General features: G+C 38.8%; 4 protein-coding genes across 16 annotated transcripts in view; 3 read left to right on the top strand and 1 right to left on the bottom strand.

The window, feature by feature from the left end:
* Positions 1-3,232, top strand: part of kif1b (kinesin family member 1B) — an 87,018-nt gene extending 83,786 nt beyond the window's left edge. For all 9 annotated transcript variants that reach the window (XM_053240999.1, XM_053241000.1, XM_034311824.2 and 6 more), the window contains one exon: positions 223-3,232. In XM_053240999.1, the coding sequence (XP_053096974.1) occupies positions 223-265 (43 nt within the window). In that variant the 3' untranslated portion in view covers positions 266-3,232. The remainder of the gene's footprint in view (positions 1-222) is intronic.
* Positions 3,233-6,168: 2,936 nt separating this feature from the next.
* Positions 6,169-13,948, top strand: pgd (phosphogluconate dehydrogenase). Its single transcript, XM_026920545.3, has 13 exons — positions 6,169-6,317; positions 7,090-7,165; positions 7,273-7,452; positions 7,542-7,607; positions 7,691-7,809; positions 7,889-7,958; positions 8,241-8,375; positions 8,540-8,729; positions 10,440-10,570; positions 10,743-10,876; positions 12,393-12,492; positions 12,666-12,788; positions 13,455-13,948. The coding sequence occupies exons 1-13, from the start codon at positions 6,310-6,312 to the stop codon at positions 13,572-13,574; spliced, it is 1,452 nt and encodes a 483-aa protein (XP_026776346.1). The 5' UTR covers positions 6,169-6,309; the 3' UTR covers positions 13,575-13,948.
* A 2,851-nt stretch (positions 13,949-16,799) lies between these two features.
* On the top strand, positions 16,800-18,640 carry sst6 (somatostatin 6). 3 transcript variants are annotated; one of them, XM_034311784.2, is made up of 3 exons: positions 16,800-17,181; positions 17,563-17,704; positions 18,332-18,640. In XM_034311784.2, exons 2-3 carry the CDS (start codon positions 17,564-17,566, stop codon positions 18,530-18,532), a joined length of 342 nt encoding a protein of 113 aa, XP_034167675.1. In that variant the 5' UTR covers positions 16,800-17,181; position 17,563; the 3' UTR covers positions 18,533-18,640. The 3 variants fall into 3 exon arrangements, with proteins under 3 accessions (XP_034167675.1, XP_026777073.1, XP_026777072.1); XM_026921272.3 differs by having other exon boundaries at positions 16,802-17,185; positions 17,521-17,704; XM_026921271.3 differs by having other exon boundaries at positions 16,806-17,181; positions 17,521-17,704.
* A 683-nt stretch (positions 18,641-19,323) lies between these two features.
* tardbpa (TAR DNA binding protein a) lies at positions 19,324-25,131 on the bottom strand. 3 transcript variants are annotated; one of them, XR_003403162.3, is made up of 7 exons: positions 24,309-25,124; positions 22,665-22,828; positions 22,286-22,426; positions 21,895-22,080; positions 21,726-21,810; positions 20,818-20,964; positions 19,324-20,055 (listed from the first exon to the last, which is right to left on the bottom strand). XR_003403162.3 is itself a non-coding variant. In XM_053240849.1 (6 exons), exons 1-6 carry the CDS (start codon positions 24,547-24,549, stop codon positions 20,870-20,872), a joined length of 912 nt encoding a protein of 303 aa, XP_053096824.1. In that variant the 5' UTR covers positions 24,550-25,124; the 3' UTR covers positions 19,324-20,869. The 3 variants fall into 3 exon arrangements, 2 of the variants coding, with proteins under 2 accessions (XP_053096824.1, XP_026776587.1); XM_053240849.1 differs by having other exon boundaries at positions 19,324-20,964; XM_026920786.3 differs by lacking the exon at positions 19,324-20,055 and having other exon boundaries at positions 20,828-21,810; positions 24,309-25,131.
* Positions 25,132-25,591: the final 460 nt, after the last annotated feature.

The following is a 25,591-nucleotide window of genomic DNA, read 5'->3' as shown; positions in this document are numbered from 1 at the left end:
AGACCTTAATTTTACTGTCTGCATTTGGGGGGCTAGATATTAAGCTTTCATTTTTCCCAGTATCAAAATCATATCAGAATATCTTCTGATACCTTTTTGCCAATGATGCACAATGCAGTAAAGCTGTGTGTGTGTGTGTGTGTGTGTGTGTGTGTGTGTGTTAGTACTGAAGCTCAGCTTTGTTTAACCCTTGCCTCTTATCTCCTTTTCTTTTTTCTTCAGGTCCAAACTGGCGAGAAGACGCTCTGCTTTGCTGAAGGACTAAACAAGCTTCTCTGTTTGAAGAGATCGTGCTCTGTTTCTTCTCCCTAGCCTTCGAGTGTTAACACTTATTAAAACTTTGTGATTCTTGATGGTTTTCTCTTATATGTAGACCTGTGGCTTAAGTCTCCTCTCCAGCAAATGAACTCTTGAGTTTCTGAACACCCACTTTCCCCCTTTCCCCCTCTCTCCCTCTTTCTCTCTCCTAACCTCTCGCTATTTCGTTTGTTTGGATCCTTTCTGTCTTTAAGTTTTCGTTCTCTGCCATAGCGGAACCTTCTTCTAGTAGCATGTCGTAATAGTCTGTTTGTGTGTGCACGATTCTTCCGAGCAGTTTCTCTTCTCTATTTGAGTTATTACTCGTCTGTAACGATCGTCTTTATCAGTGTTATCTGTTGAGTCAGGTACATTTTCTCCCGCATGGCCACAGCAGCAGTCCTCAGGATATGAGCAGTTTGCTTACAAAGCCTCACAGAGTACCACTGAACATAGATAAAATACACTATATGACTATCTGAAAAGAAATATTTCTCTCATAGAAAATAATAGCTCAGTAGTTTTTACACTAGTGAGTAGATGTCCCAACACTGGAAGAGAAGGAGACGTATAAGGGCGAAGGCATGAACTTTATGTGTATGACTAAATCTGGGAGCAGTCAGCATTTATTATGAGTATTAACTATGGACCTGGATGAAGAATGTGGACAGATTTCGTTTCTGTGGTCCACAGGCAGTGCTCCAGCACGGTGCATTTGCTTAGCATTAATTTAAATCTGTGTAGTAAAGGGATAACACGTACCCATTTGTAAAGGTGCATTACAAATGTAGCACTAGAGGAGGAATGACTGAAAGAGAACACTATTTCCCTGACATTTATGCAGTTCATCTGCTCAGCATTTACTTCAGAAAATCTAATATTTAAAATAAGAGTCACAGAAAAGAACAAAGTGATTAGACGAGATGAAGGTCATTTGTAAATACTTTTAAGGATTCTCGCGCTTTCATGCTAGTCATTCTGAAACAAGAGACATTCCTCTCGTGCTGTTGTCCACATGATCTTTTATTTATTACGAGATCGCAGCAGTTATTTTAGCCAGGTGGATTTGATATCCACAGGACTGTGGTACTGATACTGGAGCTTAGTTCAATAATGATACAGTGATGGTGAACCAGATTCTTAGCTCTCCATCAGAAAATAGCTCCATGACCATGTTGAACCTGAACATATGACTTTAACCTTGTTAACTAATTATTGTACTCATTATCTTAACTTATTCTTTCTAATGCTGCTTGTTTTATATCTCATTAACTTAAATTTGAAGCAGGTTGTTGTAAGAAGGGCTTTTTTGTTTTTTGTTTTTTTATCCAGCTGAAAGTTTTGCACATTGACACAAACACAGATGGATCACTGAAGTAGATTTTGGTCAAACACTGTTTGAAGGATTAATTATTTTGCAGGGTAGCACATAGAAAAAGGATAGAATATATGCTCATGCTTTTTAATTTATCATGAAAAGATTTGCTCTGTTAATGTTTGATGCGATTAGAAGAATTAGTTTGGAAGACATAACTGATTAGTCTTTCAGTCTTTGCCTTGCATTAATGCTGGATGGTTTTGACAAGGAGATATACGTGACTTGGCGCACAGAAAGCCTCTGGCCAGCCAACCAGCAGGCTGTGTGCTTCACATAATCTCTAAAGCTAATGCAGACTTTCAGCTTAGTGTAAGGCCTGCCTTTCCAATGAAGCAAAGTCAAAATGATGGCTCTCATGACAACCTTTAGTCTTAACGTCATGTGAAAGCTTTGGAATAACAAAGCAAAATGACCAAGACGATCCTGTTCTGAGGTCAGCCAACCCGAGAAACAGAAATGACAAAGTGATGAGAAAAGGCATCTGTTTAAAATGTTATCTGCACATATATTTATTTCTTATGACATTTTAAGGAGAAAGGGGTTTTGTCATGCCATCATTTCGTCATAATTTTAATATTGAAGGAAGATATGATAGAATGAACTGCAAGAGCATATGGACAAGTTGCACAAGTCTTGACAGAGCAAAGCGTTTCTCGTTTGTATAGTATAACTGTATAGACCAAGACAGGAATCATGTGTTCTTTTTTTTTTTTTTTTTTTTTTTTTTTTTTTTTTTTTTTGCAGTGTATATATTAATTTGCAGTTCTTTGCACATTTAACAGGTGATGACTAACAGATCAAATAAAGCCTGAAGTGGATTTCTGGTGTTTACTCAAATATGAACAAGATGGGATAAGATCAGCTGGGATTATGTGGTGTGTTACTGTTGGAAGTGGATTTTGAATGTACTTCTGGGATGTCACTGACAAATATTCACTAATTGCATTGGTGTAAGAACAAAAGGGAAAACTTTTTTTTAAAACTGCCAGCTTGAGTCACTGTAGTGCTTCCTGTTGCTTTCATTTGGTTGCGCCACTCCTACAAACCCAGTTTGAGTTCAGGTGTGTACTTCAGAGTTATGATGATGCGGGGAGGGATACTGTTTAGATTTATTTTCTAATATCAGGGACTATATTTTTAGAGGTATTCCAGAATTAATCATTACTCATGCTATACCATTTAATCTTTGTTTCTCTGTCACTGTATTGCATTTTCCCATGCTGCCTTCAGAACCACTCTGGTATACACTCCCTCTCAGAGGCCTCCTTTTATTAAACTCCCACTCGTTTTGTTGAAAGACAACAAGCTAAACCAAGGCATTAACACTGTACATTATTTGTCAGATTGGCTTCATTTTCATACTTATTTTGTAAATATTACATGTTGTATGGAGCTTGAATTAAAATGTAAATATGTCTCCTGTATTTGTAATACTTATAATCCATTCGCTGTATAGCCTAGATGTGTAATGCAGACAACTTAATTCTGTGTATGGTAATCTTGCACCATTGATCTGTTTAGTGAATGAGGTAACAATAAAGTCCATCCAGTGCATTAGCAGAGGAAACCTCACCCGTCTCTTTCTTTTAAAGTTTCAGTACTCAAACAGCTACCTGAATGTACATGATCATTTTGCTTGTTAGACTACATCACTTTCACTGTAGTAGTCAGCTACTCGTTTTGCCATAGTTAAAACAGGACTTAGCTAGTTTTAGGCTTTTTATTTGAGTGGCAAAGAATGCATCTAACCATGTTTTAATTAACAGCCATACACATGCTACAAATTAAATTTCCAACTTCAATGCTTTAGGCCACTCTATTTATGAAGAAAGGAAATAAATTGGTGTAATGGATGTGTAAAATATATAAATATGCCCATCATTTTACACTATTTGCGAATCTTTAAAATGTACTCATGTGGACGAGCTGGTGGCTCAATTGAAACCATTGATTCTGAAACTGAGAGCGTGCAGCATGGAAGCTTGTTATAATGTAATAATGGATGGAGGACATGTTGTCAACAGCAGTGTCTGGGAGTTTTTTCCATCTTGTTTAATGCCAGCCTCGGTAGCATCCAAAAACAAGGTGCATAATGAAAACAGGGAACTCGGTTTAATGTATCAGCAACTGTTCAAGTACTGTTTCTTGGAAATGTTCAAGTCCTCTTGCTCTGCCCTTCATGGAATGTGGTAGGTGCATAGGAGCGGGGAAAATGCTATAAAAAACAAGCTCTGTCTGAAACCGTGTCCCACTGCCAAGTCCTATAAACTGGTTATTTCTATATCCCCAACCTATAGCTTATTCCCACATGTCTTCCTATCGATAGTGCGCTATGAAAGGTATAAAAGGTATTATTTATAGTGGCATAAGCAAAAATCTTTCTCCGGTATTCTTGGTTAACAATTTTGGCTTCTAAAGTGGTTCTACATGGAACCATTTGGGAAAGGGAAACGCTCTGTTCCCCAGAGGATCAAAATGAAGAACCATGTAGGGTATTATATGAAATATTATATGGAACCTTTTTTTTTTTTTTTTTTAACTAAGTGTATAGAGTACTAAACAAGGACTAAAAGCTGTGTCAAGTGTCAAGTTCATTTTACTGTCATATGTTTCCAGAATACAGAGTATACGAGAAACCATGAAATTCTTATGCTACAGTGGCACGCCTGTACGGTTAACATAAAGCGCATACAACAAACAAACAAGAGACAACATACAAGACAATAATAAATCAAGAGATTTCACATAAGTGGAAAAAAAATGATTGCACAATACTTTCAAGATTGCATGTGTGATGAACAGTGCAAATTGCATAATAAAACATACAGTGTATTGCAAATCGTGCTACGATGTTATGAGGATGATTGTAAATTTTTTGTGCTGTGGAATTTCAGGATACTGCATACTCCTCAGACATGATTATAAAATGTCGATTTGGATCTAATGAGCCATAAAAACCTCTATGATTCCATCATCCATTTTCTGTATTGTTTATCCTACACAGGGTTTCAGGGAGCCTGGAGCCTATTCCAGGGGACTCGGGGCACAAGGCAGTGACACACACACTTACACACACACTCACTATGGACAATTTAGAGATGCCAATCAGCCTGCAACACATGTCTTTGGACTGGGGGAGGAAACCGGAGTACCTGGAAGAAACCCCTGAAGTGTGGGGTGGGGTGTTGCTCCCAGAGCTGGTTGAGCTGGTTGGTGTAAGAAACAGTTTCATGTTATTGTGTTGTGGTCTTTTCGGTGTGGGCCTGGCCTGAGATGGGCCAGTTGATACTGAAGTGTCGATACTTTCGATCCAGACATTGACCTAATATAAGAATATCGATTCTGTGCGTTTTTTTTTTATCATGCAGGAGATAAATAAAATTTTATTTCATTTTAATTTTTTTTATTAATAAAACATTCTCTCTCTCTCTCTCTCACACACACACACACCATTTAGTAACATTAGATTCAAGAACTTCACTGTGGTATGCCCAAGCTTCCTTGTGCAGAGAAATTCTTAGTTTGCACATTCACACGGATGCTGAAATAGAACATAAAACCAAGCTTAAATAATTACATATAAAATAACCAATGTTAAAACAAGAAAAAAAAAAATAATAAGCTTATTTCTCTGAGTAAAAAAAAAACAAAAACATTCTTGTCAGGCTGAAATGGTAAATGAAATAAATGTAGAAGATTGAACACTAGTTTCCCTTGTGTGTGTGTGTGTGTGTGTGTGTGTGAAATCACTCTCTCACTCAGTTTCACTGGTTTGTTTACTAGACTGTGTGTAAACTGCTGTACAGAGCTGCACCAAATCCTGACAAAACACACCATCCATCATATAATAACTATGAACTCAGATCAGGAAAATGCAGAAAAAAAATCTTTTTTTTCTAAATGCAGTTTAAAAAAATCTGTACTGAATTCACATTTCACTTGCATTTATATACAAGCTTGGCCACTTCAGTGTCCTGGGTTGCCAGGTCTCTGTGTCAAAGGTTGCCAGTGGTAAATATAGCCACAGAAAACATCCCAAAAACAACACTAAAATATGCTATAAAGTGCTTGTACATTCAACAGCTTTACATATTTCATCATTATTAACTTTGTAAAATGAATTGTCATAGGCTATTTAAAATAATATCCTTAAAAAAATGCGGGATTTTGCTCACATTTAATTGCTAACCCTAATTGTCAGGGATGTACATGGCTTCTGTAGCTAAACAAGACCCAATTTTGAACAGTCTGGAATTATTCTTTCCACAACAAGTCTTGATATCCCTGTTTGCAAATTCTTTGTAGAAACTGCAACTTTTCTCTTTTCTAAGGATTGGTATCGGTATTCTAGTCTTCACATTTTTTTTGGATCGAAAAGAAAATCAGTAGTATCACTCACGAGGGGCGTGACCTCGTCTTTCAGCCAATCAACGATCTTTTTTCTCAGGTCAGAATTTCTCCACCAATCAGTGAGAGCGAGGAAGTTAAAACCGTTGCTACGGCATGACGTCAGGTAGCGAGTGAGCCCATTGGCTGGCAGGTCTCATAGACTAGCAGGGAATAAGGAAGTGTGGCTAAGTGGCAGCAAGATCCGTCTACCGCAGTGCACTTTTATAAAGAAATCCTCTTCAGCCATGGCGCAGTAAGTGCTCTTTCTTAATGTACTTGTACATTTTAATCCGAACTATTCGGCTCGGGAGGAACAAAAAAGTAAATTCGCTGGGCTTTTTAATTTGGTGAGAGCCGAAATCGGTGAAATCCCCAATGTCTCTGTATTCCCTATGCGCACTTCATCGTGTATAATATAATCTATGTAGTGCACTATGTATAAAATAAAGGGCCATTTGGGATTAGATCATCTCTGATCAATTAAAACATGTCTGAAACATGTAGAAATGTACAAACCCCACCCCTTGTTGATTTTTACTGACTGACAGTGATTTAAAGTTGTATCTTAATTTTGCTAATTAATTTAGTGTTAATTTATTAATGCATATTGTTCCACTTCCTACTGTAAATTAATCTAGTACTTTAGCATAAATATTTCCCCATCAGGGTATAATAGTTTAATATAATTTATAATTGCTATAGTTTCTAGTTTATAATATAGTTTATAATAGCTTTGAGAAGTCTGATCATTATTGATTTAGTTGCAGGATATAATCAGTGTGAATAACTGAATTGTGGTATTTATGAATATTACATCAGCGTTAAAACACAGCTTGTTACCATCAGAGAGCATCAGGTGCCTGAAGGACATCTTTAATCCCATTATAAACCCATCAGAGGAGTACAGAAGCAGTTACAGCTCACCTGTTGAATCATTCGGATGCTTACATTGTTGCTATTCACTCTCAATGGTTTATTTTATTTACTTCTTGTTCTTTAATTTCGTATATTTCCTGATTGCACAGAGCGGATATTGCTCTCATTGGTTTGGCCGTGATGGGGCAGAATCTGATCCTGAACATGAACGATCATGGCTTCGTTGTAAGTGATTGCAGCACGGTTCCTGTTTACTTCCTTTCCTTTCGTCATATTGTCTGTTTCCCAGATTCTTACTGATGTGTTGAAATCGACTTCCTTTCGTCCTTCAGGTATGTGCTTACAACAGGACAGTGTCTAAGGTGCATGATTTCTTGAAGAACGAAGCCAAAGGCACTAAAGTGATTGGTGCAGAGTCTCTGCAGGAAATGGTCTCTAAACTGAAGACCCCTCGACGCATCATTCTCCTCGTCAAGGCTGGGCAAGCTGTCGATGATTTCATAGACAAGCTGGTAATGTCATCCTGAGTATTGACTTGTCGTTATGTCAGTGTCTGTGTAGTCTTGTAAAATCACCATACCTTCCATATGTTGTTCAACAGGTGCCTCTTCTGGAGTCTGGAGACATCATCATCGATGGGGGCAATTCTGAATACCGGGACACAACAGTAAGTCCAGTACAGTTCCACACACATTTGAGGTTTGTACACGGCTCAGAATGTGAAAGACATGTACATGCATCTGTGTGCAGCGTCGGTGTAAAAGCTTAAAGGAGAAAGGCCTGTTGTTTGTGGGCAGCGGAGTGAGTGGAGGAGAGGAAGGGGCACGCTACGGGCCGTCACTGATGCCTGGCGGACACAAGGAAGCATGGTGAGAGCTTTATTCTTTCAGCTATACACTCTCAGATTATTTTTTGTGATTACTGATGAGTTTACTTTCACTTGGACAGGCCACACATAAAGGACATCTTTCAGAGCATTGCTGCTAAGGTGGGCACAGGGGAGCCATGCTGTGACTGGGTGAGTGTCAAGGTCATGATTATTAACCATCTTACTCAGTTATAGGATATAAATAGACATAAAATGGATAAAAAGAAGGCTGGTCAACATAAAGTGCCAGATTGTTATGTGTATGTAATTACATATCGTGTAATTAAATATACTACTACTACTAATAATAATACATACATACATACATACAGTAATGAGAGATAAAAATTGATCAAGAGGAATCTGTATACTGTACAGAATATACAGAAATCAGTAATATCAATAATAGGTTCATTCTAATCTGATGCTCAGGTTGGTGATGAGGGCGCGGGACACTTTGTAAAGATGGTCCATAACGGCATCGAGTACGGTGACATGCAGCTGATCTGTGAAGCCTACCACCTGATGAAAGATGTGTTGGGTATGGATCATGATGAGATGGCGAAGGTGAGTCGCAACCCATTTCCTCCTTTACCTGTTAATAATGTGAACTTGCATTTCCTTGTTCTTTAATCTTTTTTCTTTCAAAGCAAATCAGGTTCTTTCATTTTAAAAAGCCTGATTTCCTCCTTTATGGCATTGTAAGGCATTACTCACTGCTTTCTCGTCAGGCTTTTGACCAGTGGAATAAAACAGAGCTGGATTCCTTCCTTATTGAGATCACTGCAAACATTCTGAAGTACAAGGACTCTGATGGCACTCATCTGCTGCCCAAAATCAGAGACAGCGCAGGGCAGAAGGGAACCGGGAAATGGACAGCTATCTCTGCTTTGGAGTATGGCGTACCTGTCACGCTCATCGGTATGTACTGGTATTAGGGTTAGGTTTTGTGGTGAGGCATGGCCTTTAATGTGGGGTTGAAAAAAAAAAAAAGTGTGGTTTTGCTCCAAGAATAAAGTTTTTTTTTTCCTGACTTGATTTGAACCATTGTTTCTGTAGTGTTTCTATGCAATAAATGGACATGAATTTCAACATATTTCTTTGTATTGAGAACTGAAATTTGCTGGGGAAGCCCCAACAACTGCATTTAGACTTCCATTGTGAGTGAATTTGGAGAAAACAGGCTTTCCATTATTTCCTCATGTCCATGGCAATTGCATATAGACTGCAGAAGATAGACTCTAAATAGAGACTGGGTTGAACAACGTGTTTTTTTTTGTTTTGTTTTTTCCTTTTAATTGGCTTGAAAATTTTCAGTTTACATTTTCAGTTTTCTAATGTGCTCATCTGAAGGAGAAATATTTGGACATGGGAATCTGGGTAGGAAACAAAAGGCTGTTTTTAGCCTTTCAGAGGTCGGGTGAGGGGAAACGAGAAGGCAGACGCGATTGCGCAATGAGGAGCGAAGGATTTCTCTTGGCAGTGCAGTGTTTATCTCATGATGACATGCTGATTTTCCTCTTCCCTCCACCTGCTTTAAACGTGTCATCAGTGTAACCTTGCTAATCCTACAGCGTCATGCTTACACAACTGTGTGCTGCGGTGGCTGGGAATGTTTGTTAATGTGGCAAACCCTGCTTTCACAAAAGCAGACCTGATTAATCATTGCCATTCTAATGCATATTGACACAATGGCTACATTTTTAGGCAAGGCATTTAACTGTAAAGCAACCTGTATTGTATTATTTGCTGTGTCTGGGTTTTCTTAGTAGTGCCACATCACACTAGACACCTGATGTACCAACATATTGGGATTTTTTATATCTATCGCTTATATTATAATTTAGTCCAATTGGTGCTGTCAAGAAAACCACAAAATGTAATGTATTTCATCTTTATCCACTTTTGCATCAGAAATGTTTGGTAGTCTTAACATTTCTTCTTTTAACAGCTCCTGGGTTCCAGGTTCAAACCTGAGCTCAGCTTACTGTATGTGTGGAGTTTCTCCTGTTCTCCCGTGTACACATAGATTTCCTTCGGGTTCTCCGTTTTCCTCCCCTTTGCCAAAAAACATGATTTTAGATGGATTGGTGACTCTAAATTGCCCCGCCTGTGTGTGTGTGTGTGTGTGTGTGTGTCTGCATGGTGCTCTGCGTCTGTATATTTCCGTCTTGCTCCATGTATTCCTGGGACACACGCCAATTTCATTTCTTCTGTTCAAGATAAAGCTGTTACTGTTGATGAATGAATGAATAATGCTTTGGTCACATAAAGCCTATGTAAAAACTTGGTTCTGTCATTTTGTGCATTAATGCAGACTCTTTCAATCTTTTCTATCCCTACTTGAGCCCCATCAATTCATTGATATATTTACTGGCTAATTAGTACAAATCAATGGTGTGTATTAGAGTTTCTCTGTTGCAGAAATGTTCATTTGAAGTGCAGTCTCTGTGTTATGTAATATTCAGTAAAGATGCTGTATGTATATGTGTGTGCTGTCTGAACCTGGAGCTAATGCTTTAATTTTACTGCACTTCCTTATCAGGCCAGAAGTCTATAATTGAGAGCTGTAGCTGTAGCTGTAGCCGTCTGAGCTCTAAAAGGTGCTTGTCTGTTGTTTCTGTCTCACAGGAGAGGCTGTCTTTGCCAGATGTCTTTCTGCTCTGAAGGAGGAGAGAGTCGTGGCCAGTAAGAGCCTCACAGGGCCCCAGGGGGCCAAATTTACTGGGGACAAGACTCAGTTTCTTGAAGACATTAGAAAGGTCAGTGAAGAACTAAGGTTTAGCTAATTCATTATATGATTTCTGATCAACAAAATGAAACAATTGACTAGGATTTTAGATTTGTTGTGTACTATCTTTGTATAGAAGCTTAATGACTTCAGACATTCTGGACTTGCGTCATTATAATGTGCACTAATCATTTCCTTTCCAGGCTCTATATGCCTCCAAGATCATTTCCTACGCTCAGGGCTTCATGCTCCTGCGCCAGGCGGCTAAAGAGTTCGGCTGGTCTCTTAATTATGGAGGAATTGCTCTGATGTGGCGAGGTGGTTGCATCATCCGGAGGTGAGCTACGACTTTCTCAGACACAGGGTCAGAAAATAAAGTGTGTGTAATCTTAGACTCTAGAGCACACTGAGCTGTTTGCTGAGACACAATGCAGTGAAATGATACTGGACCTCATTGTCACCAGCCAGTGTTGCAACAGTGAAATAACTCATGAGGAAGCAGAGTTAATGTTTCAGTTCACTGAAAAACATTGCGTTTTATCTGGTGAGGTAACATTAGACACGGCTGTGCTAGGAACCGTATTAAACAGTTACAGGAAAAACATTATAATAAAGATGTATGTTTGTCACAGTACAAAAATGCACATAGAAATGAAATAAAATAAAATCTTTAATGAGCACTAAAGCTGATCTGAGGCCCATGTGGAAACACATGGAAATAATATACACATAATAATAAATATTTAAAACACAAAATCATTACTCTTTTTTTCCAGGCTATACATTATTATTTTTTAAAAAATTTTTGCCCTCAAGAACATACTTTTTTGAAGTTTTTTACAGTAAAGGGCAGTAGACTGTCCTTTCATTCATTTTTTTTGCACTAAACTTTGCCTATATATTTTAATAGCCTGTTTTCAATGAGACCAGCCACAAGTCATTAATATTCATAAAGCAGACCCCCAATATTTCTAAATATTTATTAGCATTCTAGTAGGCTTTTAAGCAAGATGAAAAGTATTTTGCAGGTTGCTAAAAGCTGATGCTTTCTTTGAAAAAAGTGTTTTGTAACCTGTCGTTGTTTCAAACTTATGCAGAAATATGTGTCTTATCATCCCTTATATCATAGCGCTGTTGCTCAAATCTGATTGGTAAGGAGGTGCTATGTAATTTTCTTTAATAGCGGATCTGACAGAAGTTCAGACTGAAAGGCAAATCACAGGTTTACATTAATGCACTTTTCTATAGTTCGTTTCTATAGTTACAGCCTACACAGGGACTTGTATGGTGGACACTCCACATAAACAGATTAAAAAGTGTGTGTAATTATTGGTGACGTTTTCTATAAGGAGACATTTATTTTGCATTTTTGGAAGGAGTCTCCAGTGTCAGTGCTTTGTAACATTCAGAGGTAAAGCAATTTCTTTATGTTTTTCACCACTGGAATGTCTTTAGGCCTTTGGGGTTTCTCAGTAACATGACAAGCTGCCTCATTTTGATGGTGAGGGAATGACCGTTTATAGCTGCTATAACATAAGTGATGACAAGAACGAACTTATTTTGCAGATGTTCCACAATATTAAATGTAAACCTACTGAAAAGGATCTGTAAAAATTTTATCATTGATTATAAACAATATTTTAACATCATGATAATGTGATGAAACTGTACTAGATGCAGATTTCAGATTTTCTCAGGGCTTACAGTCTAAATAAAAAAACATTAAAACATCAGGGGGAAAACTATTCTGACATTATGGACCCTTTACTCTCAGGCACAGTGAAGCACTGTATATATTTATTCTATTTCATTAAGCAGACAGAATTACATCTTGCTTCTTTTTATATCTTTAGTGTGTTCTTGGGGAAAATAAAGGAGGCCTTTGACCGAGATCCAGAGCTGCAGAATCTGCTACTAGACAGCTTCTTCAGTAAGGCAGTACAGGACTGTCAGGTACAGAACATCTGGCTAGTCTGAGCGGAGAGGCCTTGAGGCTGTTTAAACAGAAAATTATAAATAATTTAAAATGATGTTATAATAAATTGGACAGTAATACTCTCACTGCAAGCTACAGTCTCAGTACACGGGTGTTAATAGCACAAGTCTGTATCTCTCCTGTGCTGTAGGAGTCATGGAGGCGAGTTGTGAGTACAGGAGTTCAGCTGGGAATCCCAATGCCTTCCTTTACCACCGCACTGTCCTTTTACGATGGCTACAGACACGCCATGCTCCCCGCTAACCTGCTGCAGGTAAGGCCTTTACTCCAGCACAGATCTGTTCACACTGCTGCACTGACCACAGCACCAACATGACTAAAGCCCTTTCACCGACATAAAACCTGGCCATGTTGGTAGATCCCATTTTTCACACTTGGAGCTGTAATTTTGATGGGTCAAGCAGAACAAGAGCTCACGTTCAGTGCCTATATGACAACAATGCTATACGTTTATAATGTCATTTTTGGGTTAATTTCATCCTGTCTAGATGAACACAAGTTTACCCGTTTCTCAGTCCAGACATGTTTCCAGTAACTTGTAGATTGATTTCATTCTTGTTATCTTTTCTTTATCTGAGGATTTAGCAGAACATTGGCAGGAATTTTACCAGGTCAAATTGCAAAACATTTATTGGTACATCTGCATGGGTGAAAAGCTTGACGTTGTATTTGAGTCATATTTGTGACTTTTCTTTTCTTAACATACACAGCCTTTTCCCCAATTTTCACATGACTGTAGTTGATGGAAACACAGATTAATTTGCACAGTCTTTTAAGAAATTCATTTAAAATTGCAAAAAGGGATGGAGATGGAAATCTAGCTTGTTTACTTCAGATTCCTCTTTAAGTCACCTATGTTTATGTCCAGTGATATGCCAACACAGTGACCCTCAGTAATAACTGTCACTGTACGTTTCAGGCTCAGAGGGACTACTTCGGTGCCCACACATACGAGCTGCTCTCAAAGCCTGGCCACTTCATCCACACCAACTGGACAGGCCATGGTGGGAACGTATCCTCAACATCTTACAACGCCTAGACTCAGAAATCCTGTCCAGCAAAGAGCAGAAAAGACCATCCGACCAGGGACCATGGCACCTGACCAAGACACATTCTTCCCGCACATCTTTCCTGAAATACTGCCCCGTTTCAAGATTACTGAAGGTTTTTATGATGCTTTGAACTAACCTAGAGATCTGTTTATCATGGAATATGATATCGTAGTGTTTACACTGTTTCAACCATCTATCTTTCTGTAAGATAGCAGTAGGAGACACTTCAGGAGAGAGAGTGGTGTTGATGAGGCCTCGCTTACTGTAGGTAGAGCTCAGAGATCAGAATTCAGTGTTTAACCTGCATTACAGTTTATTATTGCACTGTATTAGGCTAAATAAAGACTTCCATCCCTTTTTACCTAGTCTGTCCTCTTTATTGAATTGCTGTCCACCCTGAACCAGATTTACTGTTAAAAGTACCCATATTCTTTACTCAAGAAAATGAGCAGTGTCATCTAAATAAATCCTGCAAATTCTGCACTCACATTAAAGTAGAAAAGTACGAACTCAAATTTACTTAAGGTAAAAAAAAAAAATACAACAACAAAAAAGATTCACAAGAAAAAGACCCTCAAATCACAATGATTTCTTTACTGCTGGTAAATAGCACTCCTTTCACCAAGGAACCAAAATTAGCTAATGCTACCTAACAACAGCTTTATTCCTAATCTCTCAAGCATGATAACTGTGATGATACAAACTACCTGAATGCTAACAGCTGGCTGTAACAATACTGGTATTGGATACTGGGTCTCATTCTCAATGTCACGTCTGTTCAAGTTTAGCTTTTAATGGAATTAGATCAAATCCTTTAAGCTAAAAAAGGCCACTTTTTCACTTTACATACGTACATACATACATACATACATACATACATATATATATATATATATATGTATGTATGTATGTATGTATGTACGTATGTAAAGTTAAAAAGTGGCCTTTTTTATATATATATATATATATATATAAAGAAAGAGAGAGAGAGAGAGAGAGAGAGAAAGAGATGTAGTGTGTGTGAAAATGTAGTGAGGAGGAAGTAGTGATTTTTCTTTTGAAATGTAAGAAGAAATATTAGTTGAAAGAATAAAACCAAACATTATTTAACATATGTCCTATCTGTGCTGGCTCAGAGCACTGTACATGCAATGTGAATTTGTTGCCAGCAGAGGGAACTAATGTCTTATTGGTGAGAAGATCAGGAATATTATACCACAGAAAATTTTATAATAACCAACTAACCAACTAGTGGCTGAAGGTTTCAGTACTGCATCACTGAGTTCTGTTTTTACAAACTGAACACCTGATTCCATTCGTCTATTAGCCAAAAAAGCCACTCGTTCAATCAGGTACTTTTGTTTTCTATGTGGTGATTCAGTCCAGTTAGATCAGGCACTAAGCTGTGCAGTTTTATGGTCATAATCACCTGGATTAAGCACATGCATCCTGCTGCCACTTTCACAGACACTCAAGTAATATTAGTGATTTAAAACACAGCAACGCTAACGAGAATAAAGCATTTACCAAAAATAAATGAATCCAGTAAATGACCACTATGTTCCCATGTTAATGAACGTGCTTCATATCTGACTTCACAGTCCTGGGTGGGTGAAAGTAAAACCCACCTACTCCTGCAACTTTTTTGTTGGGTTCTACAGGATCCCAGTCCTGTGGCACACCTCTACTGGAAAGGTCATCATGGATGATGTTTTTTTTTATTTTTTTTTATTAACAAACATGTTTGATCAGATAGAGTTTTTATTGTCAGTGCATCCCCCTGGATCCCCACCAAGCCTGGGCCTGGTACAGCTTCCCAAGTTGTCCCAAAATGACAGCAAGGTATGTGTAGCAATTTTTAAAATCTGCTGGACTTGAGGGTTTACGTTCACTTTTGATGTCAACACACCATCACCTTTTTAGATGAAATGAAAAAGGTGATTATGATGATTTTTTTTTTTCAGACTAGTATTCCACTGATTTTCTGGTCATACTAGCCTCAGCTTTTTTTAGATACATAATTATATAATACATATGTACACATAGTAGCTATACCATGCATATCTGATTTGTTTTATGTTACACTATATGGCCAAAGCTTTGTGCACATCTGACCAGCACACCCATATGTGGGCCTTCCCCAAGCTGTTGCCACAACGTTGGAAGCACATAACTGTATAGGATGCTGTAGCATTACAATTTCCCTTCACTGGAACTAACAGGCCCAAACGTGTTCCAGCATGACAATGCCTCCATCCATAAAGTGAGGCCAATACAAACATGGTTTGTCAAGGTTGGAGTGGAAGAAATCGAGCGTACTGCACAGAGCCGTGATCTCAATCCCACTGAACATGTTTGGGGTGAACTGGAATGCCGAATGCACCCCTTCTCACCCAGCATCAGTGCCTGACCTCACTAACACGCTTGTGGCTGAATGAGCATAAAATCCCCACAGCCATGCTCCAAAATCTAGTGGAAAGTCTTCCCAGAAGAGTGGAGGTTATTAATGGGATGTTCATCAAGCATGTATGAGTGTTATGGCCAAGTGTCCACAAACCTTTGGCCATATAGTCTATATGAGTAATACATGTTCTAATTCAGTGGAGCTTATTTCTTTGTCTGGTTAATAGAGTAGCCTGAAGACATTGCAACCCAAGTCTCTGAAGTCTTTGATTTTTGAACCATGGACCTGCTACAGTTAGCAGACAGGTAACAGGTAACCTTTTTTTTTGTCTCTAAAGGTAGAACAGGTGTGAGGTAGTAAATAAAAGCCTTTGTAAGGTTGTAAAGTGCCTTTTGTTCCAGGGTTGTTTGAACACATAGTACTCTTCCTCTTTACTTGTTTAGACATTGAAATAGTTACATTTGAAGATTTGGATGTAGTACTATTCCTTCATTTTAACCATATGGCTAATGAACAAAAAAATGAAACCAGTGGCATGTACTGTATGTGTGATCACTAAATCCCAAGTGCCATGGTTTGTCCTGCTGGCCTTTGGCATGATGGCATGAGTGCTACTGTGCACTCAAGAGCTACTGAGTGCAGAAAATGCTAATCATAAATCAAATGACTCATTATGATAGAAGTCTATAATGAGATATCCGTACCCTAGACCGTGTTACTCATTACCAGTGATCTTTTCATGACAAAAAATTTCTGCCAGTTGAAGTTCCATTGATGTGATGATGACAGCAGCGAGAACTTCAACCTATTTAGCAGTACCTTGTCAGATCCTGGGTTGATAAGTCACCTCCTATTGTAGTTATATTAACAAACAGTACTCATGCTCATGACTCACTGAGTACTTAAAGTACATCTCAAACCCTCTCCAGGACCAAAGCGTATTTCTAATGAGTGCTAATGCTACGGACAGGACGCAGTAGAACTTAGCACTCAGACGAAAGTGTGTAAGAGCTGCTGAATCATCACAGCATGCTCCAGCCTGTGCCAGCACAGTAAGTGGACACCGTCTCCTCTACCCTGCCGATCAATTATGCAGAGACTGCACTGAAGGAGAGGCACAGTGGCGAACAATGAAGTCTGATGTGCTTTGTATTGGAGCAGATCTTCATCTCCTTTAAGACCTGATCTGTGTATGTATGTTATCTTGAAAGCATGCTTTCTATTACGGTGCATGTCTCATTGCATTCCGTTCGGTTAGAGAGTGTCATGTAATTGACAAAAGACTTTCATCATTTTTTAAAATTATTTGTGGAAATATAAGTTCTGTTCAAAAAATACTGATTAAAATTATCATGTTCCACTAAAATTAGTCGTATTAGAATGTAGAATTAGTATATTTAATATGGTTCTCTTTAGTAGGTGAATTCTTTTAACAGAGATTCTTAATTTATAAGAGTACATGGAAAAGTGTTTTTTATGTTGGGGTAATTGAAAGCCTCTTAATCTGTTCTTTTAATGAACTGCGTCAGTGGCTCTTTGAGTGCTTTATAAAGCATGGCTCTGGGTGGCAGAATGAATGTTTACCAGGCAGTAGACAGTCCCATGTTCATGATGAGAGTGCTGCTGAGTCTGATCCCTCTGCTGCTCATCGCATGGAGCGCAAACAACACTGAAGCACTGCCTGTACAGAACAAACTGCCGAACAGCAATGAGGTGAGTCCTATGACCATATGCTTTTTTCTTCTCAATCTTGTCTAGCATTTTATACTGCAGCATGTGACCAACCAACATGTCACATTCAGGTCATTTTAAACAGCTAGTTAGTCAAAGCAATTGGAATTAAATTATAGTGTGCACTTATTTAATTAAGGATTCATAGCTTCTTTAAGTATCTCTCTTTTGAATAAAGTCCCATTCATGACTGTCAGAGTTAAAGAGTGCTGAAATGTTTTTAACATTATAAAGTCCCTGCCACCTCACAGCTCTAGGGTCCCTGGTTCGATCATGAGCTCAGGTTCTCTTTGATTTCTGCGTATGGTGTTTCCGTGTCTGTGTGGGTTTCCTCCCACTCCTACTGGCTACACTAAATTGCCCCTATGTGTGAATGTGTGTGCATGGTGCCTGTGATGGACTGGTGTCCCATCCAGGGTGTATCCCTGCCTTGTACCAAAGTAAAGTAGTTACTGAAGATGAATGAAGGACTGTACACAAGTCCAGGTACTATGACGTATTACTAAGTGTTCCAAATGACCTGAATGACTGAAATCCTTCACTTCACATTAATTCAACAGATTACTTGGTAGAGCCAATCATAGTGAATTTAATATGTATCTCACCTAGGTGCTCACAAAAGAGCAGAAGGACTTCCTGACAAAGTTTTTGGCCAACCTTGCAGAACTGAACATGACCATCAAAGACCTGGAAACCATGGACGTTGAGCAGCTGAGTAAACTGAGTGAGAGAGCTGCTTTCGGCCTGCCACCTCCTCGAGAGAAATCCCAGTGCAAGAACTTCTTCTGGAAAACGTTCTCTTCATGTTAAACTTGCATGTACATAAGGAACCAAAATTTATCCAATGTCATATACATTATGTAACTAAAACAGCTGAATACTAAAATTCCTAAGTACTAATAAACATCAGTGAATGTGTCTGGCTTTGTGAGGTTTTTGCCTTGTCAGGTTTGTGAAAACCTTGAAGGAGCTGACATATTTTAAACACAGAACATAAAGTTTAGGCAACTACAGTATGCAGGGTTTTTTTTTTAAAGCAAAAACTTAAGTTCCGGAGGAATACTAACAAAGATACATACTATCACATCATGTATGTCCTTAAAAAAAGGTGTTTCCAAATGGTTAAGTGTAATAAACCATTATTTAAAATTACATGGATCAGTTTTTTGACCATTTAAAAAAAAAATTGTAAATCAGAATGTACTATAATTATAAAATGTAATATCAATTATGAAAAGGGTATAATAAAAGGGTAAAATAATGTGTGACTAGCAATGCCAATGGTCAGGCAATGGCTATTTCCACTGTTACCATCAACTGAAAATCTGATAAAAATAAACAACAATTTTCCTGATTTATCAACCACAGAGCACATTTGTTAAGGTGATATGTGTATGTATTAGGCTTTTTAAAGGTCATCACAAATACTAAACATGATTCCAATCCATCCTAAATAAAACATTTATTTGGCCAATTAACACTCAGTCATAAGCACATGTCCCTTCATTACGCTAGTTCTCTAGTCTCACTTTATAAACTTTCCCAATCTAAAAAAAACAAAACAAAACAAAAAACAAACAAAACTATATAGGTAAAACAACTGTTGGCAAAATTTGATTTATTTTACACGTTAAATAACTAAAACCGAACTTATAGAAAACTGGATAAATCTTAAAATACAGTATTAAAGATTTGTATGAGTCTGTTTATTGAAAATTACCAGAAATTCACACCATTCACTGCCAAATCCCGATTACAGTCCAAATATTTCACAAACTGCCCGGGATCTTTACAACTCACTCATGACAGAAACAAGAAAACTTGCAGGCAGCTGTTCTGGGGGGAGAGAGAGAGAGAATGTCTTTCCCACTTTTAGAAATATACGACCACTTAAAAATTACAACTGATGAACCTGCCATTGGTGACAGCTTTAAACAAACAAAAGGGGAAAAAAAAACAAAAAAAACCTAATAGCACAATTTAACAATGAGTCACTTACAAAATAAAAAGTATGAGTGTCACTTGAAACGGGACTGAGGGGCTCAGGCATTGTTCCATGACAATATTCTTTACCCTTTATTTTCAATTGGGGTTCTTTTCCTATGTGCTCCAGCCAATTTGAAATAGTCCATTTAAATTTCAATAGAGATTCCAGGGATCCTGTTACAGTGAAGTGAAGAAGTCCCTTTTCAGGTCTAAGGCAATCAGCAGCATCTCCACAGTTGGACTGTGTTGGAGCCGCCAACACTACACCAACTCCAGTCTTCAGCTTCCCCAAAACTGACTTCACTCTGGGATCTGATGTAAACCTGGGCCAGCGGAGTCCAAGGTCCCTATACATGCGAATTAAATAAGTTTTTGCAATTCAATTAATTTTCGTAGCAATCAAAAATAAGCCACTGTCAAATACCTAGTCAAATTAGTTTTATTTGAGTTCCCTTTGATTCACAAAACATAAGATGGCATTCAAAGCACTTCAACAAATGCAACCTTTCTTTAGGGATTCTTCAACTTTCACCGCCACATCACCCTTCGAGACACTCAGAGCCCACGCTCACTGGCACACACCCCCACACACCAGTGCTTTCTCACAGACAACACCACTTCACATATTCACACTTGGAGGTCAGTAACAGGGAGGAGATAGAACACACACACCATACAAGCATTCACAACGGATAATATACAAATACTTAGATTGCTAGACATTCCAATACATACATATATAATTCCTGTAACTATATAAGCTTGATTATATGAGAAAAGGAAGGAAAGGAGATAGATCAAAAGGGGAATAGGAATAATGAATGTCCATCTGATGATGTGACAGAAAACATGCTGCTGCTGTTCACACTCGCTCACACAGGTTCTTCTCACATCTTGCAGTCATCTTGTTTTTTTTTTTTTTTTTTTTTTTTTTAAATGCACAACCAGCTCTTTTCACACTTGCGTTCACGTTCGCTCTCTCAGTCTGTTCGCTCATTCAGTCTCTCACTCTTGGCCCACCAACAATCCATCACCATCTCACTCGCTCTCAAAGCGATACATATTGGACAGATTTATCCATGAAAAGGGGAGAAAAAGACAACACCCACCGTCTAACACAGTAAATGAAGAGTGAAGCTGTGTTCTTTGATGGCAAAGCATTTACACATGGGAAGAAGGGTACTGATACTGAGATCGCTCGAACATTGCGGCCAACGAAGCGCTTCTTCCAGGGAAATGGGAAAAGAGGTGGTGAACTGTAGAAGAGATTTATGAAGGCTTGACCATAAACTCTAAACAAAAAATGCAAACAACTCCACACAATACAACTCAAATGAGATTCACAACAAAGCATCTCTAAGTACAATTCATAAACACTGAAATGCAATGAAATATCAGGTTTTAACAAAAATAATCAATGAAAACAAATTTAATTTTCTACGTAGTGTTCATACCACTCTTACAATTTAACCCAATCAATTTTATAAAGAGTTTTTCATTTAGAACATCTTTTAAACAAAACTCAGAAGCAAATATCTTCTAAATACAAGAAAAATAAGATCTGCCTGCAAACTCTCATCTCAAAGTACTTACCTAATTTAGAAATAAGGACACTGCAAAAACAAAGTAACTCTCTACATTCCCCAACTAGATTTGGTCTCCATACTGGAGCCAAAGCCAGAGCTAAAGCCACCACTGGAGGGCGTGTTATTGGCACCCCACCCGAGACTAGCTGAACTGGTGGCATTATAATTGCTGCCGGCTGCGCTATAGCCCTGGCCCTGATCTCTGCTACCTGCTGTTTGGCCGGCTGCAGTGGTGCCAGAGGCAGCCGTCTGACTCTGTTGATTGGCCAGCATACCCATCATTCCCCAGCTGCTCTGAAGGGCTGCCTGGGCTGCTGCCATCATGGCTGGGTTTAAGCTAAGAGCCCCAAAATTCACATTGCTGTTATGACTGCGACTACCAAAGCCCTGCCCAAACCCCCCAAAACGAGCACGATCCAACATGTGCCTACTATTATTGTGCTTAGGCTCTGCGTTAGAGATGTGTACGCTGGTGCCCTTGATGATCAGGTCCTCACCACACAGAGACTGGGCAACCTGGAGAACAAAATTACAGAGTTACAGAAAGTGTCAGCCAAGCTAACAGTGGATAGAATTCAACTCAAGCTGTGGGAAACCAACCTGGTCATCAGCAAAAGTGACAAAGGCGAATGCTCGGAAAGGCTTAGGAATGAAGACATCTGTGACTTCACCGTACTGCATAAAGAACTGCCTGAGGTCATCAGCAGTCATGTCCTCAGTACAACGGCCCACAAACACTTTCCTACTCCGCATAGGCTCGTCTAGCCCAGCTTGTTCCATGAAATACTAGATCAACGATTAGAAAACAGGCGTAATCATGACCACGACAACATAATACATTATAACCATTCAATGCTCAGGACAATGCATGCATCTAGGTAGAAAAAATACTTCCACATCTAGGATTACATTATACTACACAGGTCATGTGAATTGCATCCAGTTTAGTATAAATATTTAATTAAATGATTACACAGAATAGAGGTTATACCTTTGAGTTGGGGAGCTTGCAGTCACACCACCTCCCATCAATCATATGCCGCTGGGACATCACTTTAATCTGTGTCTCATAGTCTGTAAACCTTACAAAGCCAAATCCTTTAGAATTTCCTGTTTTTGCATCTCTCTTAACCTGTCAAAGAAATACACAACACTCAATACATACTCAAGTCCTTGAAAACCATCTAACCACATTGTTTAGTGTTTTCTGTACTATAACAAACCCAAAATAACTATTGAAGGGTTTATAGTTCAGCTGATGAGTTGAACTGTATGTTTTAAATCAGAGAACACATGCAAATGCTGTGAGTCTAAACTGAAGCATTATGTGTTTGCTCCAAATTGTGGAAGAAAAACCTAGTATTACTAACCTGTACCATTATCACCTCTCCAAATGTGCTGAAATAGTCTTTCAGGTCTTGCTCAGATGTTTTCCATGGTAATCCAAGAACAATCAAGTCTGAAGTCTTCTGAATGCCCCTCTTAATTTTCACAGCAGAAGCAGCATCCATTTCATCCATCTTTCTTTTATTGTCTAAAAAATTAATTAAGCTTTAAGGTTAGATTCGCGATATGATAACAACAGTAGACTGCACAAACTTGGCCAGTTAAAGGAATTCAAACAAACACTGTTCATATTATCAGACACACTTAACATATAGGTGTACCTTATAGGTGTATAATGATTATATAGTTTGTTTTCACCATTCTACCCTGTCCATGAATGGAAAGGATCACAACAGGACCACTGCTGAGCAGATGATACTTGAATGATGGCCTATTCTTAGCACAGAATAGACATGGACATAGAAGTGGCTTGGTAACGCGTGTGGTGCCATGTCTAATAAGGTAGTCGGTAGGGTTGTTACAGTTTCATGGTTTAGTCACGGTGTATTGGACAGTCACCCGACTGCTGACTTTTTCTCCCCCAAAAACCCAATTAAATTATATTTCTGTCTATTATTGTCTACCTATTTTCTTTTCTTTTTTTTTTTTTTTAAACCCAGTCAAGTTCCTTATTCCAATAGTATCCCTTTTGTGTCTGGATGTGACTATACAAAAATGAAGATTGGATTTCACAACCACCTCCTTGGACATGTTGCATTCCTACTTCTGCCACCACTCCTAATATGTTTGGAACTTGAACTATCATGAACTTTAGCTATCAAACACACACAACATTGCACTGCTGACCAGAACTGAACAGAAAAACGTCCTTTTCTTTTTTTTTGGCTCAGTGGTGATGCACACTGCCAGACTACTTAGATGTTTTATGTAGAAATCGCTCTCAAAAAGTCTTTCAAAGAAAGAACAATTACAGATTTTTGTACAAAGGTTTTGTAATAATCTTTGCTTTCATTTTTCTCCACCATCTTGTGTGTTTTTATGGTCAAATAATACAGTGAAACTGTGATATTTTTAGACTAGGTTATCATACTGTGGAAATCTCAAACTGCAACACCCCTAGTGGTCAGTAATAAAACAAAAGCCCAACACTGCTGCTGCTGTGCCCAAGAAACACCCAGTAGGATGCCATTATCATCACTGATGGTTCACCACTCAAGTCACATCTGGTCAGTGGTAGTCCTAAGATGGTGCCTTTCCAATGCTGGATAGGATAGAGGGAATAAGAAATTGTGCATTTATCTTAACACACTGGATACAGCCTGGTATTCTGCAAAGTGCACCTATATGGTTGGTGTAGACCACAGGTTCCCAACTCTGATCCTGGAGTGGCCCATGTTCTGCACATTTTAGTGTTTCCCCTGCTCCAACATAACACAACACACCTGAATAGTTCAATCAGCAAAGTAACAACCTTTCCTAAGTTGAAGTGGATGTATTAGAGCAGACAAAACACTAAAATGTGCGGTACAAAGGGGACTCCAGGACCATGGCTGGGTACCTGCTGTGTAGAGAATTAAAAGAACAACGAGTGCAAGTGCAAACAGCCTGCACATATAAACTAGCTATACATGCACACGGTTTATTTTCTTGTGCGATGTACAGATTACCTTTTGGGTAGTTGACTACGTACACCAGATTGCCCCAGTCGGCCTCCGGTGCATGCAGCACGCCCTCCACTAAGCGCACCCCCCGCATGCACTGAGACACCGGGCTCCGGTAACGCAGGCCGCACGCGCCTGGAAACTGCGCCGCCACGCTGGACAGCAGTACTGTCCCATCCTCCTCTGAGGGAATTTCCATTGGCTCCTCGTTTTCATCCTCAGCCACACGAATATAACACGTCTCCATGATTTAATGCGAAATCGCGGTGGGTGCTAGCTAGTACCGAACGTCAGAGTAGGTGGGCGCTTTGTGCTAGCTAGCTAATGCGTTAGCCACCACGGTAAATAATTTAGTTAGCTAGCCTAGCTAGCTTTACGGCGGGACGTTGCAAACACCGCGCTTTATTGAAACTCAAATATAAACAATGCACAACGTAGTATGCGTTATCTACCAAATTATTATCACAGATAATATCACAAATATCAGATAAACGGATTAACGCTTATAGTCCCATAAAACGTCGCTGCTAACTATCGTCCATGAAGGATGAAAGAGGGCCTCAAGCTCGCGCAATGAATGGTAGGAAGGTTTTTTCGCGCTCTCCGTTTTCTCGTTTAGCTTGTCTTATTTTCAAAGTTCTCGCGGCCAAAAACAGGAGTTCGTTAAATAAAGAATCTGCGTTGTAGAATTAGATTTCCCGGAGCAAACGTATTTTACATAAAACTAAAACAAATACCCCGGTCTATTTTTCTAACCTCAAACTTCTATCAAAATGGCCGCTCGAACGGACTCGTCGAAGAAAGTGCGTCATCATCTGGAAGGCGCCATCCCGGCGTAGAGAGGAGGGGTAGACGCTAATACTTTTATACACCATTTTACAACAAACGTATGTTATTTCAGTTTTTAAAGGGTATAATTTCTAATGAATTCTAATATGTTTATTAAATAATTGTATATTAAGTATTATGATTTAAAAATGATTTTTACATTTTGAACGAGTTTTTTAACACTTACCCATTTTTGTACGGCGAGCACAACATTCTGTAGTCCTATCACATTTAAGCGCGGATAAACCAACATGCAGTCAGGGATAAGCGGCGGTGTTTGGTAATGCGGTTGTTGATGCGGCTTCTTTTCGCATTATAGAAGCCTGTGGTGGGTTTCTGTTGAAGGAGAAAAAATACACACCTTTTTACTTTTCTGAGAGTCCAAAAAGTAGATGTTGTGATTATATTCTTTACAAACGATACAAATGTAACACCATTAGCTAGAGCTGATAAGTGAGGAA

Source organism: Pangasianodon hypophthalmus, chromosome 16 (assembly GCF_027358585.1).
Source record: "Pangasianodon hypophthalmus isolate fPanHyp1 chromosome 16, fPanHyp1.pri, whole genome shotgun sequence".
NCBI lineage: Eukaryota > Metazoa > Chordata > Actinopteri > Siluriformes > Pangasiidae > Pangasianodon > Pangasianodon hypophthalmus.
Note: the sequence above shows the minus strand (reverse complement) of the source record. Positions and strands in the feature narration are given on the sequence as shown.